A 16,591-nucleotide genomic window follows, 5' to 3' on the forward strand; every position below is an offset into this window, starting at 1 on the left:
TTCAATCCCACATCTTCCCCAATATTCGTTGACAAAAGTGTTTCTAACATCTGACCACTCACTTACTGGTATAGCTCAATTTCTCAATTTTTTTAAAGATCTCTGCAAACAAAAAGCATTGTTCAAAGTAACGATTTTTCAAAAGGTATGAACTAACAGGAGGATATCTGTGATGTCAGTTTTGCAGTTCCAATGAGGGAACTTTCAAACACTTAACCACATATTATAATTTAAATGAGATCTCTTCTTTCTTTATTGATGTTAACAGTGAGATGGCACCGTGGACCACAGGGTCCTCCCGGGCCACGTGGCCCTCCAGGCCCACCAGGATATCCAGGAAAGTCAGGAGTTGGACAGCCAGGGCAACCTGGTCTTCCAGGACGACCAGGATCCCAGGGGATGCCAGGAATTGGAAAACCTGGTGTTCCGGGAGCACCAGGAAAGTCAGGAGAAAGAGGAGCTCCCGGCCCCAAAGGTAGCATGGGACCTCATGGAATGCAAGGGCCAAAAGGACAGCCAGGACCTAGAGGGTATCCTGGGTCAGCTGGAATTTCATATCCTGGTAAACCAGGCCCACCAGGGCCAGCTGGGTCCACAGGGCCGGCAGGAGCACCCGGAGCGAAAGGGGAACGAGGATATCCTGGTCCCCTTGGTGCAAAAGGAGAAAAAGGAGTTGGAATTCCAGGACAGCCAGGGGCAAGAGGTCCTCCAGGGCAACAAGGACCACAAGGAATGCGTGGCGAACCAGGATATGGGAAACCAGGAGTCCCTGGTCCTGCTGGTTTACCAGGAGCAAAGGGCGAAAAAGGCACAGCAGGTCCACCTGGAGATTCAGGAATCCCAGGTCAGAGAGGCCCCCCAGGAGTACCTGGGCCATCAGGAATCGGAAAGCCTGGAGCGGATGGCACACCAGGGTTGCCAGGTCCTCCTGGACCCAAGGGGCCCCCTGGTTCACCTGGTCAGCCTGGAGCTGCTGGACTTCCTGGTTTTGGAAGGCCAGGCCCACAGGGACTTAAAGGGGAACCTGGTGCCCCAGGTCTAGCTGGATATCGTGGAGAGAAAGGGGAGAAAGGTGACCCTGGCAGCCCAGGAAGCTCAGGAATTTCTGGATCAATCGGCCCACCTGGGCCACAAGGTTTGAGAGGTGCACCTGGTCTTCCAGGTGCACTAGGTCAAAAGGGCATGCCAGGTCCACCTGGAGCGCAAGGGTACCCAGGACCAAAGGGTGCAATAGGCCCTGGGGGTGCCCCAGGAAAATCAGGAATTCCAGGAGAACCTGGTTTACCGGGCGCAGTCGGCCCAATGGGCCCACCTGGTCAAAAAGGCGCCATCGGACCTGTCGGGCCAACTGGGAAGCCTGGGGACAGTGGCCTTCCAGGTCGTCCAGGGCCACCAGGTTTCCGAGGTGAAGTTGGATTAAATGGACCTGCCGGACCCCCAGGTCCAAAAGGTCTACCCGGATTTCCAGGTCCACCCGGATTCCCTGGAGAGAAAGGAGACCCAGGACCTCCAGGTCCTCCTGGACCACCAGGTCTTTCTTCTAGTCTTAATGAAAAGAATCTGTATGGGCCACCAGGCCCACCAGGAGCACCCGGCCCTCCAGGCCCACCTGGACTCCCTGGTCCACCAGGACGGCCAGGAGAAATTGTGAATCCTGGGAAATACGGAGGCTATAATGGTTACGTAACACCGGATGTCATGAGATCATATCCAGCTTTCACAGCTATTCTTTTAGAGTCATTTCCATCTGTAAGACAGCCAATAGCTTTCAACAAAATAGTGGCTAATCAAAACAACAATTATGATCCCACGACTGGCATATTTACTTGTCAAATACCAGGCATCTATCAATTTTCTTACCATATACAAGTAAAAGGAGGAAATGTTTGGATTGGACTGTTCAAAAATAATGAACCTGTGATGTACACATATGATGATTATACAGAAGGTTATGTTGACCAAGCTTCAGGAAGTGCTATAATACAATTATATGAACATGACGAGGTCTCTGTTCAATTACCTTCAGAGGAATCCAATGGTTTATATTCCTCTGATTATATGCATTCTTCATTCTCTGGGTTTTTAATTAGTCAGACATTTTGATGTACATCAATCACATTCCATCCAAAATCAACCCCCAACACATCCTCTCCAAACCCACCAAAGCGATGAGCTGACAACTCTCCTGCTAAGTGCTGGCAGCTCACACCAAGTATTTCAGCAAGGCCTAACAATGAAAGAAGTGTGGCTTTCTCACTGGAGTCATCAAGTCAGACATAGTGCAAGCCCTGCTCACTGTTTGCTCCAGCTTAAAGTTTATCAAATTGCCCCATTACTGCCTCTTACTTTTATGGCATAGGTTTTGGGTGAAACAGTAGTTCATAAGAAGTACACTGTAATTGTCACTTAAGTACTACAGTTTTAAAGTGGATTCAATGCCAGTAATCCCCACCTCAACTTAGAGAAAAGGAACTGAGAATTCTTCCTATTCCAAATGATGTGGTTAGAACTTATTGCTTCAAGGTTTTAAAATTCTATATCAAATATTAGCTTACCACATCACTAATTGAAGAACTTAAATTCATTGCAGTGGGAAACATCAGAGCCCCTTCAAATGAAACCTAAAATTGTTTGCAAAGAAATATAATGTGGAGACACTGTTTGCAGCAGCCAGGAAATACAAAGTCTCACGCCAAATGACTAAATGACAATTTTCTGGAATATGCAAATGACAAATTTATTTTCTCGCATTGTGTTGTATATTGAAATGGCACAAAGTAATTCGAAATTATAAAAACGATTTCTTCTAGCTGCACAGAACTATTCAAAAACAATCTATTTGATGGTTATGCTACAAAAGTGATAAATTCTAAATCTATTGTTTAATTATGTTACAATTAAATGGCAAGAAGGTGCTTTTGTTAACATTGATGCTACTGCATTGACTGGAGCAATAGAAATCAATGTTGCACATTTGAATAGCAAATTATAAAGGTAATGTATAAACACAAAGTTCTCCTGTCAGAACACCTTGAGAAGTGAAGTTGCAATGGATTGCACTTATAGCCACAAAGCTGTTCATTATTTCAAATTTTGTATTTTATATATAAAAACACTAATAAAATTGTTTATGATGCTACTGTGTTACTTACTTCTATTCAATATAAATTATGGAAAATAGCTAATAACACTGAGCCACAAATTCGTAAGGTTTATTAGAAGATGCATATTGACACTTCACTGGTGCAGGAGTGAAGCTGACTTTTCATCCCATTTTCCCTGCATTTCGCCTTTTGATTGAGAGAAGTTTGAGCCTATTTGAGCATAAGGTTTTAAGTAGATTAATAGAGTTCTGGAGGCATCCTCAAGAAAGAACTTCATTTTGTAATTTTAGGACATCCCAAAGCACTTTACAGCCAAGCAAGTGCAGTGCCCAGTTGAACATTCTGGACCCAGTGGGGCTCATGCCTGCTAAAACTACTCGGAGAAAGTGAGGACTGCAGATGCTGGAGATCAGAGCCAAAGAACGTGGTGCTAAAAAAGCATAGCTGGTTAGACAGCATCCAAGGTGCAGGAGAATCGACGTTTCGAGCATAAGCCCTTCATCAGGAACGTGAAGAGCTTATGCTCGAAATGTCGACATTCCTGCTCCAAGGATGCTGCCTGATCGGCTGTGCTTTTCCAGCACCACACTTTTTTTGATCCTGCTAAAACTGTGTTTGGCTTTCAGTCAGAACTTGCCAAAGACTTCAAAAAAGGTGAAGAACTAAGATAATCAATCTTAGGAAACCTTGTGTTGCCTGGTAACCTGCCAAGGTTTCTGATTACAACTTAAAACATTTAGTTTGAAAAAAAGCTGGTCAAATGGTGGCCATGTGACCAATGTCCTTTCGGGAAGACAATCTACCATCCTTACCTGCTTTGGTCTACATGTGACTCCAGTGCCACAGCAATGTGACTGACTCTTGACTTCCCTCGGAGCAATTAAAGATGGGCAATAAATGCTGGCTGAGCCAGTAACACCCACAGCCCACAAACAAAGGTAGGAATGTAGGGCAGGTAGCTGTTGGGCATTTCCACAAACGAGAATGAACTGAGTCAAATATTAAAATGGCTCCACCTCTGAAACACGATTCAAGAGCCTAATAAAGTACAAACATCTTGCACATACAGCAGTGTAAGATGAGTACAGTACTAATTGGCCCTAAATGTTTGTTTGCTCAGCTGACAATGAAATGATGCACACAAAAGCCATGACAGCAGAAGGAAGTAAATAAAAACAGATTCAAAACTTAGGAAAATAAAACAAATATTATCACCCCCAGTGCAAAAGGCAATTTTATGAACTTATAGCTCTGACAGTATCTCCACATGTTAGGGTCAGGAATTACATCACAGAGCAATTGATAAGGCAATTTGCTTGCCATGGGGGTAGCCTTTGACATCAGGAAATCACTTTGTGAAACAAAAAGTACCCAAAGAGGAAGGTGCACTCTTCCCTGCCCTCACTCCCACAATCTGCCAGAAGACACTCACGGCCTAGGCAGCTGGTTCTCCAAAAAACAGACTGTCCCACCCATCTCCACCATTAACTAAATGCCAGTGGAGGGCAGGAGATCCTCAACTGGTCACTTCTGTGGTACATTGGTTTTGGATGAGTGGGTTGTCGATCACATTCACTGGCAAGACAATTCACTGAAAAAAGTCAGCTTTTACATGCAAGAGGACATGATCCTGTTTGGAAGTTCAATTCGGAGTCAAGTTTAACAGCTATGTTGCACTCACACCATTTCAATGCGAGATGCTAAGGGGATAGCATTCACGGTAGGGGGCTGAAGACAACAGTCTTAAGTCTTTCTCAGTCTTTATCTAAATGTAACAGTGGTTCATTCAGGAAAAGCAGTCTCAGAACCAACATTTTTCAAGGAAGCATTCTCAAAAGATTCAACTAGGAATACTGCATATACACAGAATGATGGTGTATTACTTGGTATCTACATTTCTTTGCATGATGCACTCTTCATTTTTCACTGACTGTGAAGAGGTCAGGTATCTTACCAGAAGAGAAAGCAACAGGCTTATCTATAATTGCTGACATTCTGTGTTATGGAAAGTTCTTTTCCGATTGCTAAATGCTTTCTGTTTCTAGTTCTTCTTCAACTCTTAGATTTTAATCACTCATATGTGAGTTTCCATTATCCAAGATAATCTTTGATAATGAAAAGGAATAAATGAACCAACAGTCAAGGTTGGAGGGTTTGAGTTATAGGGAGAGGCTGAATAGGTTGGGGCTGTTTTCCCTAGAGGGTCAGAGGTTAAGTGGTGACCTTATAAAAGTGTATATCATGAGGGCCATGGATAGGGTGAATAGCCAAGGTCTTTCCCACAGGGTAGGGGGGTCCAAGCCTAGAGGGCATAGTTTTAAGGTGACAGGGGAAAGATTTAAAAAGGACCTAATGAGCAACTTTGTCACACAGTGAGTGCTGCGTGTATGGGATGAGCTGCAGAGGAAGTGGTGGAGGCTGCTACAATTAAAACATTTAGATGTGTATATGAATAGGAAGGGTTTAAAGAGATATGGGTCAATTGTTGGCAAATGGGGTGGCACAATGGTTAGCACCGCTGCCTCCCAGCACAAGGCACCCAGGTTTGATTCCAGCCTCAGGCAGCTCTCTGTGTGGAACTTGTACACTCTGCCTGTGTCTGCGTGGGTTTCCTCCCACAGTCCAAAGATGCGCAGATTAAGTGAATTGGCCATGCTAAATTGCCCATAGTGTTCTGGGATGTGTAGGCGAAGTGCATTAGTCAGGGGAAATGTAGAGTGATAGGAGTAGGGGAATGGGTCTGGAGGGGATACTCTTTGGAGGGTCAGTGTGGACTTATTGGGTCAAGTAGCCTGTTTCTACACTGTAGGGAATCTATGATTAATTTAAGATATCTGGTCAGCATGGACACATTGGACTGAAAGGGCTATTTCCATGCTGTGCAGCTCTAGGACTCTAAGAGAACAAGCAGGTACTTCAAGAAATAAAGAGCGCAATTTTACCTTTAAGATGAGTTATGCCCACTTCTATAGAATGAAGCCAGGTATTTGAAATGTTTATAAAAGAATTTTAGGAGTTTAAAGCACAGCTAGAGACCATTAAGCTTACTGGGCAATATCTGCACTTCTACTCCATAAGTCTCTCACCATCCTTCCTGATCCACTCCAGTCAGCATATCCTCCAAGTACTTATCTAGTTTCTCTTTAAATACATCAATGCTACTTGCTTTAAATATTCATTGTGGTACATTGTCACCTATTCTTACCAGGATTTGGACAAATAAGTTTCAGTGGAGTATCCTATGAGATTTATAAATTACCAAGTTATAGTTATCATGTCTAGTTTTGCTTTTCTAACAATCTGATATGTCCTGCACCTGTTTTGCTTTTCAAACTTTGTTAGATCTTACAAGGCCACTACTAGCCTTTTCTGGAGAGAAAAAAAAAACTCTGGTTCGTTCAGTTTTTTTCTGATAGCTAACCATTCACTTCTATATCTCTCTTGTGTACCTTCTTACCACATTCTTCAATGTTTCTGACCTTATAATTTGGCGACCAGACATATCTACAGTTTTCCAACTGTGACCTAACCAAGATTCAACACAAAGTTCATCACAACCTTCCTGCTTTTCAAATCTGTCCCTCTTGAAACAAACCTTGCTCTGGGTTTTCTTTATTAATAATCTTCTTAACCCATGTGATTGCTTTAGTAATAATCTTCTTAACCCATGTGATCACTGAAGTAATTTGCACCACCACAGAAATCCTTTCTGTAAATACAGGAAAGAAATGCTACTTGTGCACCTAAAAATGGTTAGTTCAAATTTCAAAAATTAATCTTTTATTATACATAAATGTTATGGATTCCATCCGCACTAGTTAAATCACTGCGCTTAACAATTGATAGCTGACTTAGTTACCATAAGGATCAATTACAAGGGAGCTACTGCTTTCTATTTATATGATTGGGTTTCTTTGGGTTGGTGATGTCATTTCCTTTTTCTCAGGGGGTGGTAGATGGGGTCTAACTTGATGTGTTTGTTGATAGAGTTCCAAGAGTTCTAACACACTGAGTGAGACCCCATCTATCACAGGAAATGACCAAATCGCCAACCCAAACAGATAAATAGAAAGCAGGAATCATCAGCAGTGCTTCGCCTGGAGGCCCACTGAACATGTTACCTAGTATGGTGACGAAACGTCTGGAAATGAAGCTTCCAGCTCAGCCAGCAAACCAACATCCAGAACCTCAACATGAGCTACAGATCTTCTCAAAACTTGCTATTACTGAATACTTGATAAGACTTTGCTGATTACAGTCAGTCAGATTTCAAACAGGTTCAATCAGCTATTCATAGCTCATAGGTTTCTGAATGTAACTTTTAAAAAGTAATACATGCAGTTGCCAAAATATAAGACTACATACTTTGTTTGTTTCTTTTTAACTTTAGTCACAGCCAGCTAATTGTATTAATATCAAGCTGCCCACTTGAAATGCTGACGACTATATACAGGAAAATAAACTAGTTGGGATGAGGAGACGCTTTTAATAAATTACTGATATATAAAATTATCTGACTTGCAGTGTCATTTCATGCTGATTAGATGATCATGTAAAATGAGCAAACATATTTAGATGTTTTCAAAAGAATTTTACTATTGCAGGAATACATAAAACTTGTAGAAGCAAGAATATAGTACATTGTGATATCATCAAAGTGAATTCAGCAAGAGAATTTATAATATCAACAAACAGCAGCAAATTCCAATATTAAGTTTATTTAGCAACATGGAATTGATTACAACAAATTCAATTATGTTTAACTGATTGTGAGACTCAATTTTCAGTTGGTTGTCAAGACTTCTCATCCATGAAAAGGAATAGTCCAATAAATACAAATCCTAAATCTAATGATGATCAAAGATAAACAATAAAACTAAATTATCTGGAACATACACATCAGTTTACTATAATACATGCATTAGAAATGCAAACATTTTAGTCAAAAGTTTCATTAAAATAATCCAGGGCGCCACCATCTGCTACCCTTCTCACATTACAAGGGTAATGCAATTAATATAATGAAGTAAAAACATTATTATTTAAAATAACAAGCTTAAATATTTCTAGGACAGTTTAGTTAGTTTAATTAATTCTATACAATTTGTATACAATGCTCTCGGTTTGCTAACAAATAATAGCAAGGATACATATTGCCCACTTAGCTCTCAATGTCTAATAGAATACAACTTTCCTACTATGTTTCATGGGGTTATATTAATAATTCAGTTAGGTTCATATCAAGGACCTCTGTCAATTCAAATGCCCTTCATTACTTCTTTTAGGCATTCCTAGGAGATGTCCTTTAATTGAGGCATGATTGATCTTTCCCTTACCTCTGCCAGGAAACATATCTCCTGAGGCAGTGCAGGACTTCTTCACAACATCTTGCTAGAAATTAGAGGTGTTTTAAGAGGTTTATGCTCTAAGCTGTCTGTTTAAAGATAAAATAGGATCTCCTTGAAAAGAGGAATGGTGTTACATTACACTGGATTCAACCACAATTAGGCCATGTGTTGGTCAACATGAAGACAGGAATCCCAGACTCTGATTTAGTGAGATCCAAATTTCATACCCGAACAGAAAGAGAGGCACCTGTTCTTCCCCTGTGTAGATCGACAGATTTCCATCAGTCTGCTGAAAACAAAACTCTGGATACAGGGAGAGAAGGAGGGAGAGAGTCTCAGGCAGAGGGACTGGAAGGAAGCTGCTGCAGACAGCAGTGAGAAAAGTTCTGTTTTTTTTTCCCCTGCTAACTTCCAGACAGACTGCAGGTAGGAAGTTATTTTCTGACTGAAAAGACAGAACTCATGGAAATTAAGCAATGCTGGAGGATTTGTTCTGTCATGATCAGAGGGACAAAATCACTGGAGTGAGCCTTCCTCAGGATTGTCCAGGATTTCTCAGAAGACCGAGGGAATGGGCTGTCGACAGTCATTGGAATTACAACATAGCAAAACGGGCGACAAGCTAGTTACAAACTGGAGTAATTTTCAACTGCTTCATGAAAAGACTGCAATCTTGAGGAGAACATTATGTCAAATATAAGTCTGGTATGTGGTCACCAAATGTGCTAAAATGCTAATGAAGATGCAATTTCTGCAGTTTAATGCAATATTGTCTTACACATAATACTTAACTGTAGATGATATTAGTTTGTTACCATAAAAGTTTAACAAAATTAAATCCTCATGTGATACTTTTAAGTTAGTCTCCCGAAATTCATTGTATTTTCTTGAAAGACCATAGGCTATACTGGAACAGTAATCTTCCACCAGGTTTCAGATGGTACTTTCCCATTACTGAGGACTTCTGGAACGTCTGGGTGTCTATCCCAGGTACAGTGGCTCAGTGGTTAGCACTGTTGCCTCTCAGCTCCAGGGAGCTGGGTTCGATTCTAACCTCGGGCTACTGTCTGTCTGGAGTCTGCACGTTCACCCTGTGTCTGCATGGGTTTCCTCCGGGTGCTCTGTAGTGTCGCCCATAGTGTTAGGGGCGGTTATTCAGGGGTAAATGTCGGGAATGGGTCTGAGTGGGTGACTCTTCGGAGGGTCGGTGTGGACTTGTTGGGCCAAAGAGCCTGTTTCCATACTGTAGGAAATCTAATCTAATCTACTTGAACAGACTGCAAATCCGTAACTTGCCGAGACATTTCTCTCCTATCGAGTCATAGAGATGTACAGCATTGAAACAAACCCTTCTGTCCATGCCGACCAGATATCCCAACCCAATCTAGTCCCACCTGCCAGCACCCGGCCCATATCCCTCCAAACCCTTCCTATTCATACACTCATCCAAATGCCTCTTAAATGTTGCAATTGTACCAGCCTCCACCATTTCCTCGGGCAGCTCATTCCATACACGTACCACGCTCTGCGTGAAAAAGTTGCCCCGTAGGTCAGTTTTATATTTTTCCCCTCTCACCCTAAACCTATGCCCTCTAGATCTGGACTCCCTGACCACAGGGAAAAGACTCTGCCTATTACCCTATCCATGCCCTCATAATTTTGTAAACCTCAATAAAGTCACCTCTCAGCCTCCAACGCTCCAGGGAAAACAGCCCCAGCTTGTTCAGTCTCTCCCTGTAGCTCAAATCCTCCAACCCTGGCAACATCCTTGTAAATCTTTTCTGAACTCTTCAGGTTTCACAACATCTTTCTGCTCGGAGGGAGACCAGAATTGCACGCAATATTCCAACAGTGGCCTAACCAATGACCTGTACAGCCGCAACTTTACCTCCCAACTCCTGTACTCAATACTCTGACCAATAAAAGAAAGCAGACCAAATGCCTTCTTCACTATCCTATCCACCTGTGACTCCACTTTCAAGGAGCTATGAACCTGCACTCCAAGGTCTCTTTGTTCGGCAACACTCCCTAGGACCTCACCATTAAGTGTATATGTCCTGCGAAGATTTGCTTTCTCAAAATGCAGCACCTCGCATTTATCTGAATTAAACTCCATCTGCCACTTCTCAGCCCATTGGCCCATCTGGTCAAGATCCTCTTGCAATCTGAGGTAACCCTCTTCGCTGTCCACTACACCTCCAATTTTGGTGTCATGTGCAAACTTACTAACTGTACCTCTTATGCTCGCATCCAAATCATTTATGTAAATGACAAAAAGTAGAGGACCCAGCACCAATCCTTGTGGTACTTCACTGGGTACAGGCCTCCAGTCTGAAAAACAACCCTCCACCATCATCCTCTGTCTTCTACCTTTGAGCCAGTTCTGTATCCATATGGCTGGTTCTCCCTTTCTGAAGCCTTCCCATTTTCCAGCCATGCCTTTACCTGCGAACATCTGTCCCCAATCAATTTTCAAAAGTTCTTGCCTAATACCATCAAAATTGTCCGTTCTCTAATTTAGAAGTTCAACTTTTGGATCTGGTCTATCCTTTTCCATCATTATTTTAAATCTAATAGAATTATGGTCGCTGGCCTTAAAGTGCTCCCCCACTGATACCTCAGTCACCTGCCCTGCCTTATTTCCCAAGAGTAGGTCAAGTTTTGCATCTTCTCTAGTAGGTATATCCACATACTGAATCAGAAAATTGTCTTGTACACACTTAACAAATTCCTCTCCATTTAAATCCTTAACACTATGGAATCCCAGTCTATGTTTGGAAAGTTAAAATCCCCTACCATAACCACCCTATTATTCTTACAGATAGCTGAGATCTCCTTACAAGTTTGCTTTTCAATTTCCCTCTGACAATTAGGGGGTCTATACTACAATCCCAATAAGGTGAACATCCCTTTCTTATTTCTCAGTTCCACCCAAATAACTTCCCTGGATTTATTCTGGGAATATCTTCCCTCAGCACAGCTGTAATGCTATCTCTTATCAAAAATGCCACTCCCCCTCCTCTCTTGCCTCCCTTTCTATCCTTCCTGTAGCATTTGTATCCTGGAACATTAAGCTGCCAGTCCTGCCCATCCCTGAGCCATGTTTTTGTAGCTGCTATGACATCCCAGTCCCATGTTCCTAACCATGCCCTGAATTCATCTTCCTTTCCTGTCAGGCCCCTTGCATTGAAATAAAAATGCAGTTTAATTTATTAGTCCTAACTTGTCCCTGCTTATCCTGACTGTTTGACTCGCTTCTGTTCTCAACTGTACCAGTCTCAGATCGATCTCTTTCCTCACCATCTCCCTGAGTCCCACCGCTCCCCCCCCCTCAACCTTACTCGTTTAAATCCTCCCAAGCAGTTCTTACAAATTTCCCTGTCAGTATATTAGCCCCCATCCAATTTTGGTGCAATCCGTCCTTCTTATACAGGTCACTTCTACCCCCAAAAGAGATTCCACTGATCCAGAAATGTGAATCCTTCCCCCATACACCATCTCCTCAGCCATGCATTCATCTGCTCTATCCTCCAATTTCTGCCCTCACTAGCTCATAGCACCGGGAGTAATCCAGATATTACTACTCTTGAGGACCTCCTTTTTAAATTTTTGCCTAACTCTGCAATCTCCCTTCAGAATCGCAATCTTTTCCCTTCCAATGTTGTTGGTTCCAATGTGGACAAGGACCTCTTGCTGGCCCCTCTCTCCCATGAGAACATTCTGCAATCTCTGAGACATCGTTGATCCTGGCACCAGGAAAGCAACACACCATTCTGCTTTTTCGCTGCTGGCCACAGAAATGTCTGTCTGTACGTCGGACTACAGAATCCCCTAACACAATTGATCTCTTGGACCCTGACGTACCCCTTGTTACATTAGAGCCATTCTCAATACCAGAAACTTGGCTGATCGTGCTACGTTCCACTGAGAATCCATCACCCCCTATATCTTCCAAAATAGCCCTTACCTGTTTGAAATGGGTATATCTACAAAAGAGTTCTGCACTAGCTGCCTACATCTCTTATCTTGCCTGGAGATAAACCATCGATGTGACTCTGAGACTTCCCCCCTTCCTATAACTGCCATACATCACATACTGTTGCTGTTGCAAATTCCTCATTGCTTCTAACGGTCTCTCCAACCGATCCAATAAGATTTGCAGCCAACAGTATTTATGGCAGATATAATCCACAGTAACCCTGAAACTCTCTTTAAACCCCCACATCTGACAAGAATTACACATCACTCTATTAAAGACCATTTTTACTCCTACACAATCTACACTCCCAGAAAATAACACCATCTTATTCCTGGGCGGCAAGGTGGCACAGTGGTTAGCACTGCTGCTTCAGAGCGCCAGAAAGCCGGGTTCAATTCCTGCCTCAGGTGACTGTGTGGAGTTTGCACATTCTCCCAGTGTCTGCGTGGGTTTCCTCCGGGTGCTCTGGTTTCCTCCCACAGTCAAAAAGATGTGCAGGATGGGTCAATTGGCCATGCTAAATTGCCCGTAGTGTTAGGTGAAGGGATAAATGAGGGGAATGGGTCGGTGTGGACTTGTTGGGCCGAAGGGCTCGTTTCCACACTGTAAATAATCTAATCTAATCTAATCTAAAAACACTGCCCTAGATTAAATTAATAGTTATGGCTTATATTTTAAGCTTAATCAAAAGACATATCTCCAAAAACATATAATCAAAAAAGAATCCACTCTCCTCACTACTGCAGCCTTTCTATTGGACACACTTAAAACGAGTAATTTATAGGATTCTGTGCTGTGAACTTCATCCAAACAGTTTCTACAAGATCAGATGTGAACTGCACGGTTTGTTCATTTTCCCAGATGCACTCCAATATCCAACATATGAATTCAAACAGCAAAGGCAGTAACTGTGCAGGTTCTCTCTCTCTCCTGCAATGACCTCACCATGTGCTTCCTTTGTCTGTTATTCTCCCTTTTACAACTGCTGTTGTTTTGACTTTTTTTTCCAAAGCTCCAAAACAATGCAACAGCACATGAAACAGTAATTGCTGCTCCTGGAATTCAAGGAAATCGCGGAGTAGTTGTTACAGCCAGAAATGTTTCCTGTCCTCCATCTTGGATTACCCAGAATCCTTTGAGGGGGTTCAGGCATACAGCATGGAAATAGATCCTTCGGTCCAACCAGTCTGTGCCGACCATAATCCCAAATTAAACTAGTCCTTCCTGCCTGCGCTTCGCACATTTCCCTTCAAACATTTCTTATTCATGCATTTATTTAAATGTCTTTTAAATGCTGTAACTGTCCTCCATCCACCACTTCCTCTGGAAGTTTATTCCACACATGACCAACTGAGCCCCTACATTTTTTTTTATCAATCCTTCTACTCTCAGCTCAAAAAATGTCCCAACGTCGTGAAAAAAGACACCTGTCATTCATCTTACCTATGCCCAACAAGCTTTTGTAAATCTCTGTAAGGTCACCTCTCCAAGTTCTACGCTCAAGTTAAAAAACAGCCCAGCCAATCCAGCCTCCTTATAATGCAAACCCTCCTTTCCTGATCTTATATCCCTATAAATCTCTTCTGAACCCTCTTCAGCTTAATGATATCTTTCCTGCAACAGGGTGACCAGAACAGAACTACCCCAGGGCTCACCAATGTCCTGCACAGCTTCACTTAACATCCCAACTCCTGTACTCAAAGGTCTGAGCAATGAAGGAAAGTGTGCTAAAAGCCTTCTTAATTACCCTGTATGTTATGCAAACTTCAGAATTATGTACCTGAACTCCGAGGTGTCTCTGTTCGATAATACTACCCAAGGCTCTAATTATAATTTTATAAGTCTTGCCTTTGTTTGAACCAACTATATAAGAATGTATTATGTATCATCAGCATTGAAAAAAAACACAATATCATTACCATTAGAATACTTGTATTTGAATTGCTAAAGTAATAAAGCAACTTAATAAAGCAAACAGCAGGAATCCCAATAAAATGGGAACATGTTAGTGCACAGATTATAGAGATTGCTTTAACCTGCTGTGTTGAAAGAGAAGATGGTTTGTGGTACGCTTAAAATATCAATGGTGTTACTCCACACAGTATATATGCCTTCACCATTTTAACAATGATTCAATTAAGGAATAAAATCCTTGGTAGAGACAGGCATAGGTCTTAATGAGATTCAAAAGCTGCTTTTGCCACTCAACGACAAGTGCAGGTGTCCCCAAGGAAATCTCGTGCCAAAAATCATCAAAGCAAAAGGATGAAAATAGTTAATTATGTTATTTTACTGAAGACTTTGGGAGCGCTAGGAAAAATTAGGATGCTGCAATGAATTCCACAAAGTGAATCTTTAAGTCTTCCTGTCTTGAGCTTCTTGTTTCCCTTACCTTGCAGGATGCGGCCTCTCTCCATTCGCACCTTATTCCTGTCTTTCCAACTGACATCACTGATACTATGCCTGAACTATTACAGCTAAAACAGCATGGCTACAGTCACGCACTTTCTCCAGGAGTTACAAACAGTATGTAATAAATACAGGAAATAAAGATAGAGACTTGAACTCACCCTTATGACTCAGTGCAACATCTGAACTATAATGAACATCTAACAGGTCTGGGGAACACAACTATGCGCATTAAACACAATCTGGCTTTAAGAGGCCAAAGTAGGGAGGTCAATGACTTATTAAAAACCCTAAATGATTCTGTCTTAACCAATCTGTTTCAGAGATATATTCCTGTTCACCTGCTGAGGACATTTTGTATCACTCTGATATATTTGGGGCGGGTATGATATAGGTTCTATAATTGCAATATAGCCATCTCAACTGTTAAATAAATGCCAATCCCATAATATGAGCAATACAAATAAACACACTTGAACAAAAAAGCCGTAAAAGTCAACAAGATGAACTAAAATTACTTGATACTTGGATACATTGGAAGTCATCAGGAACCATGGAAGATAACTAGACAAAGACAATGAAGTCGGATTGTCAAAAGAGGTGAGTTTGAAACAGAATCTTAACGGGAAGCAGGTGAGTGGAAAGTGGTTTGATGAGGATAAAACAGTGTGTGGACAAAGGCAACTGATTGGGCTGAGTGGGGGGAGAGATGGACGAAGGATTATGCAGCAATCAATGAACTTATGATGGAGGGGCTGTAGGAGGTACTGATGAATAAGGAGGAAATAGTTTTGGGATAAATGTAGTCTACCGAGTTGCCAATAAGGTCAAATGTAGAGAAGGGCATTGAAATAGTCAAATCAGAGAGTGACGAAAGCTTCCAGGAGGATATTTGGGTTGGGAAATATTCTGGATGGAAGAAGACAAGCTTTACCATTTAAAGGATTAGAGTTTAGAAATTCAACACAAAATTGAGTAAAACACTTTTGAGTTCTGAAGTCTCATTCAGCTCAAAACAATGGCAATGAGAATCTGTTTCAACAAATGGAGTTAAAGAATGTTTTAAAAAATAGAAATCACAGCAACTGTTCAACTTAAAGGGACAGTTTCCAGATCTTGTAAGTTTAGAAAATTATAAGCAACACAGTTAAAATAAATTTCTGCTATTATTTTCTCAACACTTAATCAGTTTCTCTATTATACTTTGCATTTTTATTCTTCATACTGAATCCAAAAAATCTACTCATTGTCAGGAAATTAAATGAAGACCAAAGATATGATGAGAGACTTCTGATACCATCGGCTCGTGGGAAATACTGTGTTATAAGATATTGCATTATAGGCTATCTTTACTAACATCATCAGGAATGTGGGGGCAGGGATTGATGCCCAAGGGGGCTGAGGGGTAAGTGGGACAGGGATGAGGCTAGGGAAAAGGTAGGAAGGTAGATGAGGGTGGGGAGGTGGGGGGGGGGGGTGATGGCAATTGGTTGGAGAGGAGGGTGGAGCAGATAGATGGGAAGGACCACCTTCCTTCCCACCTCACCAGTCCACCCACCCCCCTCCCGCTCCAACCAATCACCATTACCTGCCACCATCATCTACCTATCACATTCCCCCCAGCCCCAACCCCCTCCTGTTTATCTCTCTGCCACCCCCCTCCCACATTCCTGATGAAAAGCTTGTGCTCAAATCATTGACTCTCCTGCTCCTCGGATGCTGCCTTTTCCAGCGCCACACTTTTTGATCCT

At 42.0% G+C, this 16,591-nt stretch overlaps 2 protein-coding genes across 2 annotated transcripts in view; one reads left to right on the forward strand and one right to left on the reverse strand.

Annotated features, from left to right (window-relative positions):
• nt5dc1 (5'-nucleotidase domain containing 1) overlaps window positions 1-16,591 on the reverse strand; it is a 547,161-nt gene that overhangs the window by 325,465 nt on the left and 205,105 nt on the right. The gene's annotated exons all lie outside the window — the stretch shown is intronic.
• The window catches only part of LOC132830121 (uncharacterized), a 58,642-nt gene that overhangs the window by 10,988 nt on the left and 31,063 nt on the right, over window positions 1-16,591 (forward strand). The window contains exon 3 of the mRNA XM_060847621.1: window positions 269-2,097. Coding sequence (XP_060703604.1) covers window positions 269-2,097 — 1,829 coding nt within the window. The remainder of the gene's footprint in view (window positions 1-268; window positions 2,098-16,591) is intronic.

The sequence above is a fragment of the Hemiscyllium ocellatum genome, chromosome 3, assembly GCF_020745735.1.
Source record: "Hemiscyllium ocellatum isolate sHemOce1 chromosome 3, sHemOce1.pat.X.cur, whole genome shotgun sequence".
NCBI lineage: Eukaryota > Metazoa > Chordata > Chondrichthyes > Orectolobiformes > Hemiscylliidae > Hemiscyllium > Hemiscyllium ocellatum.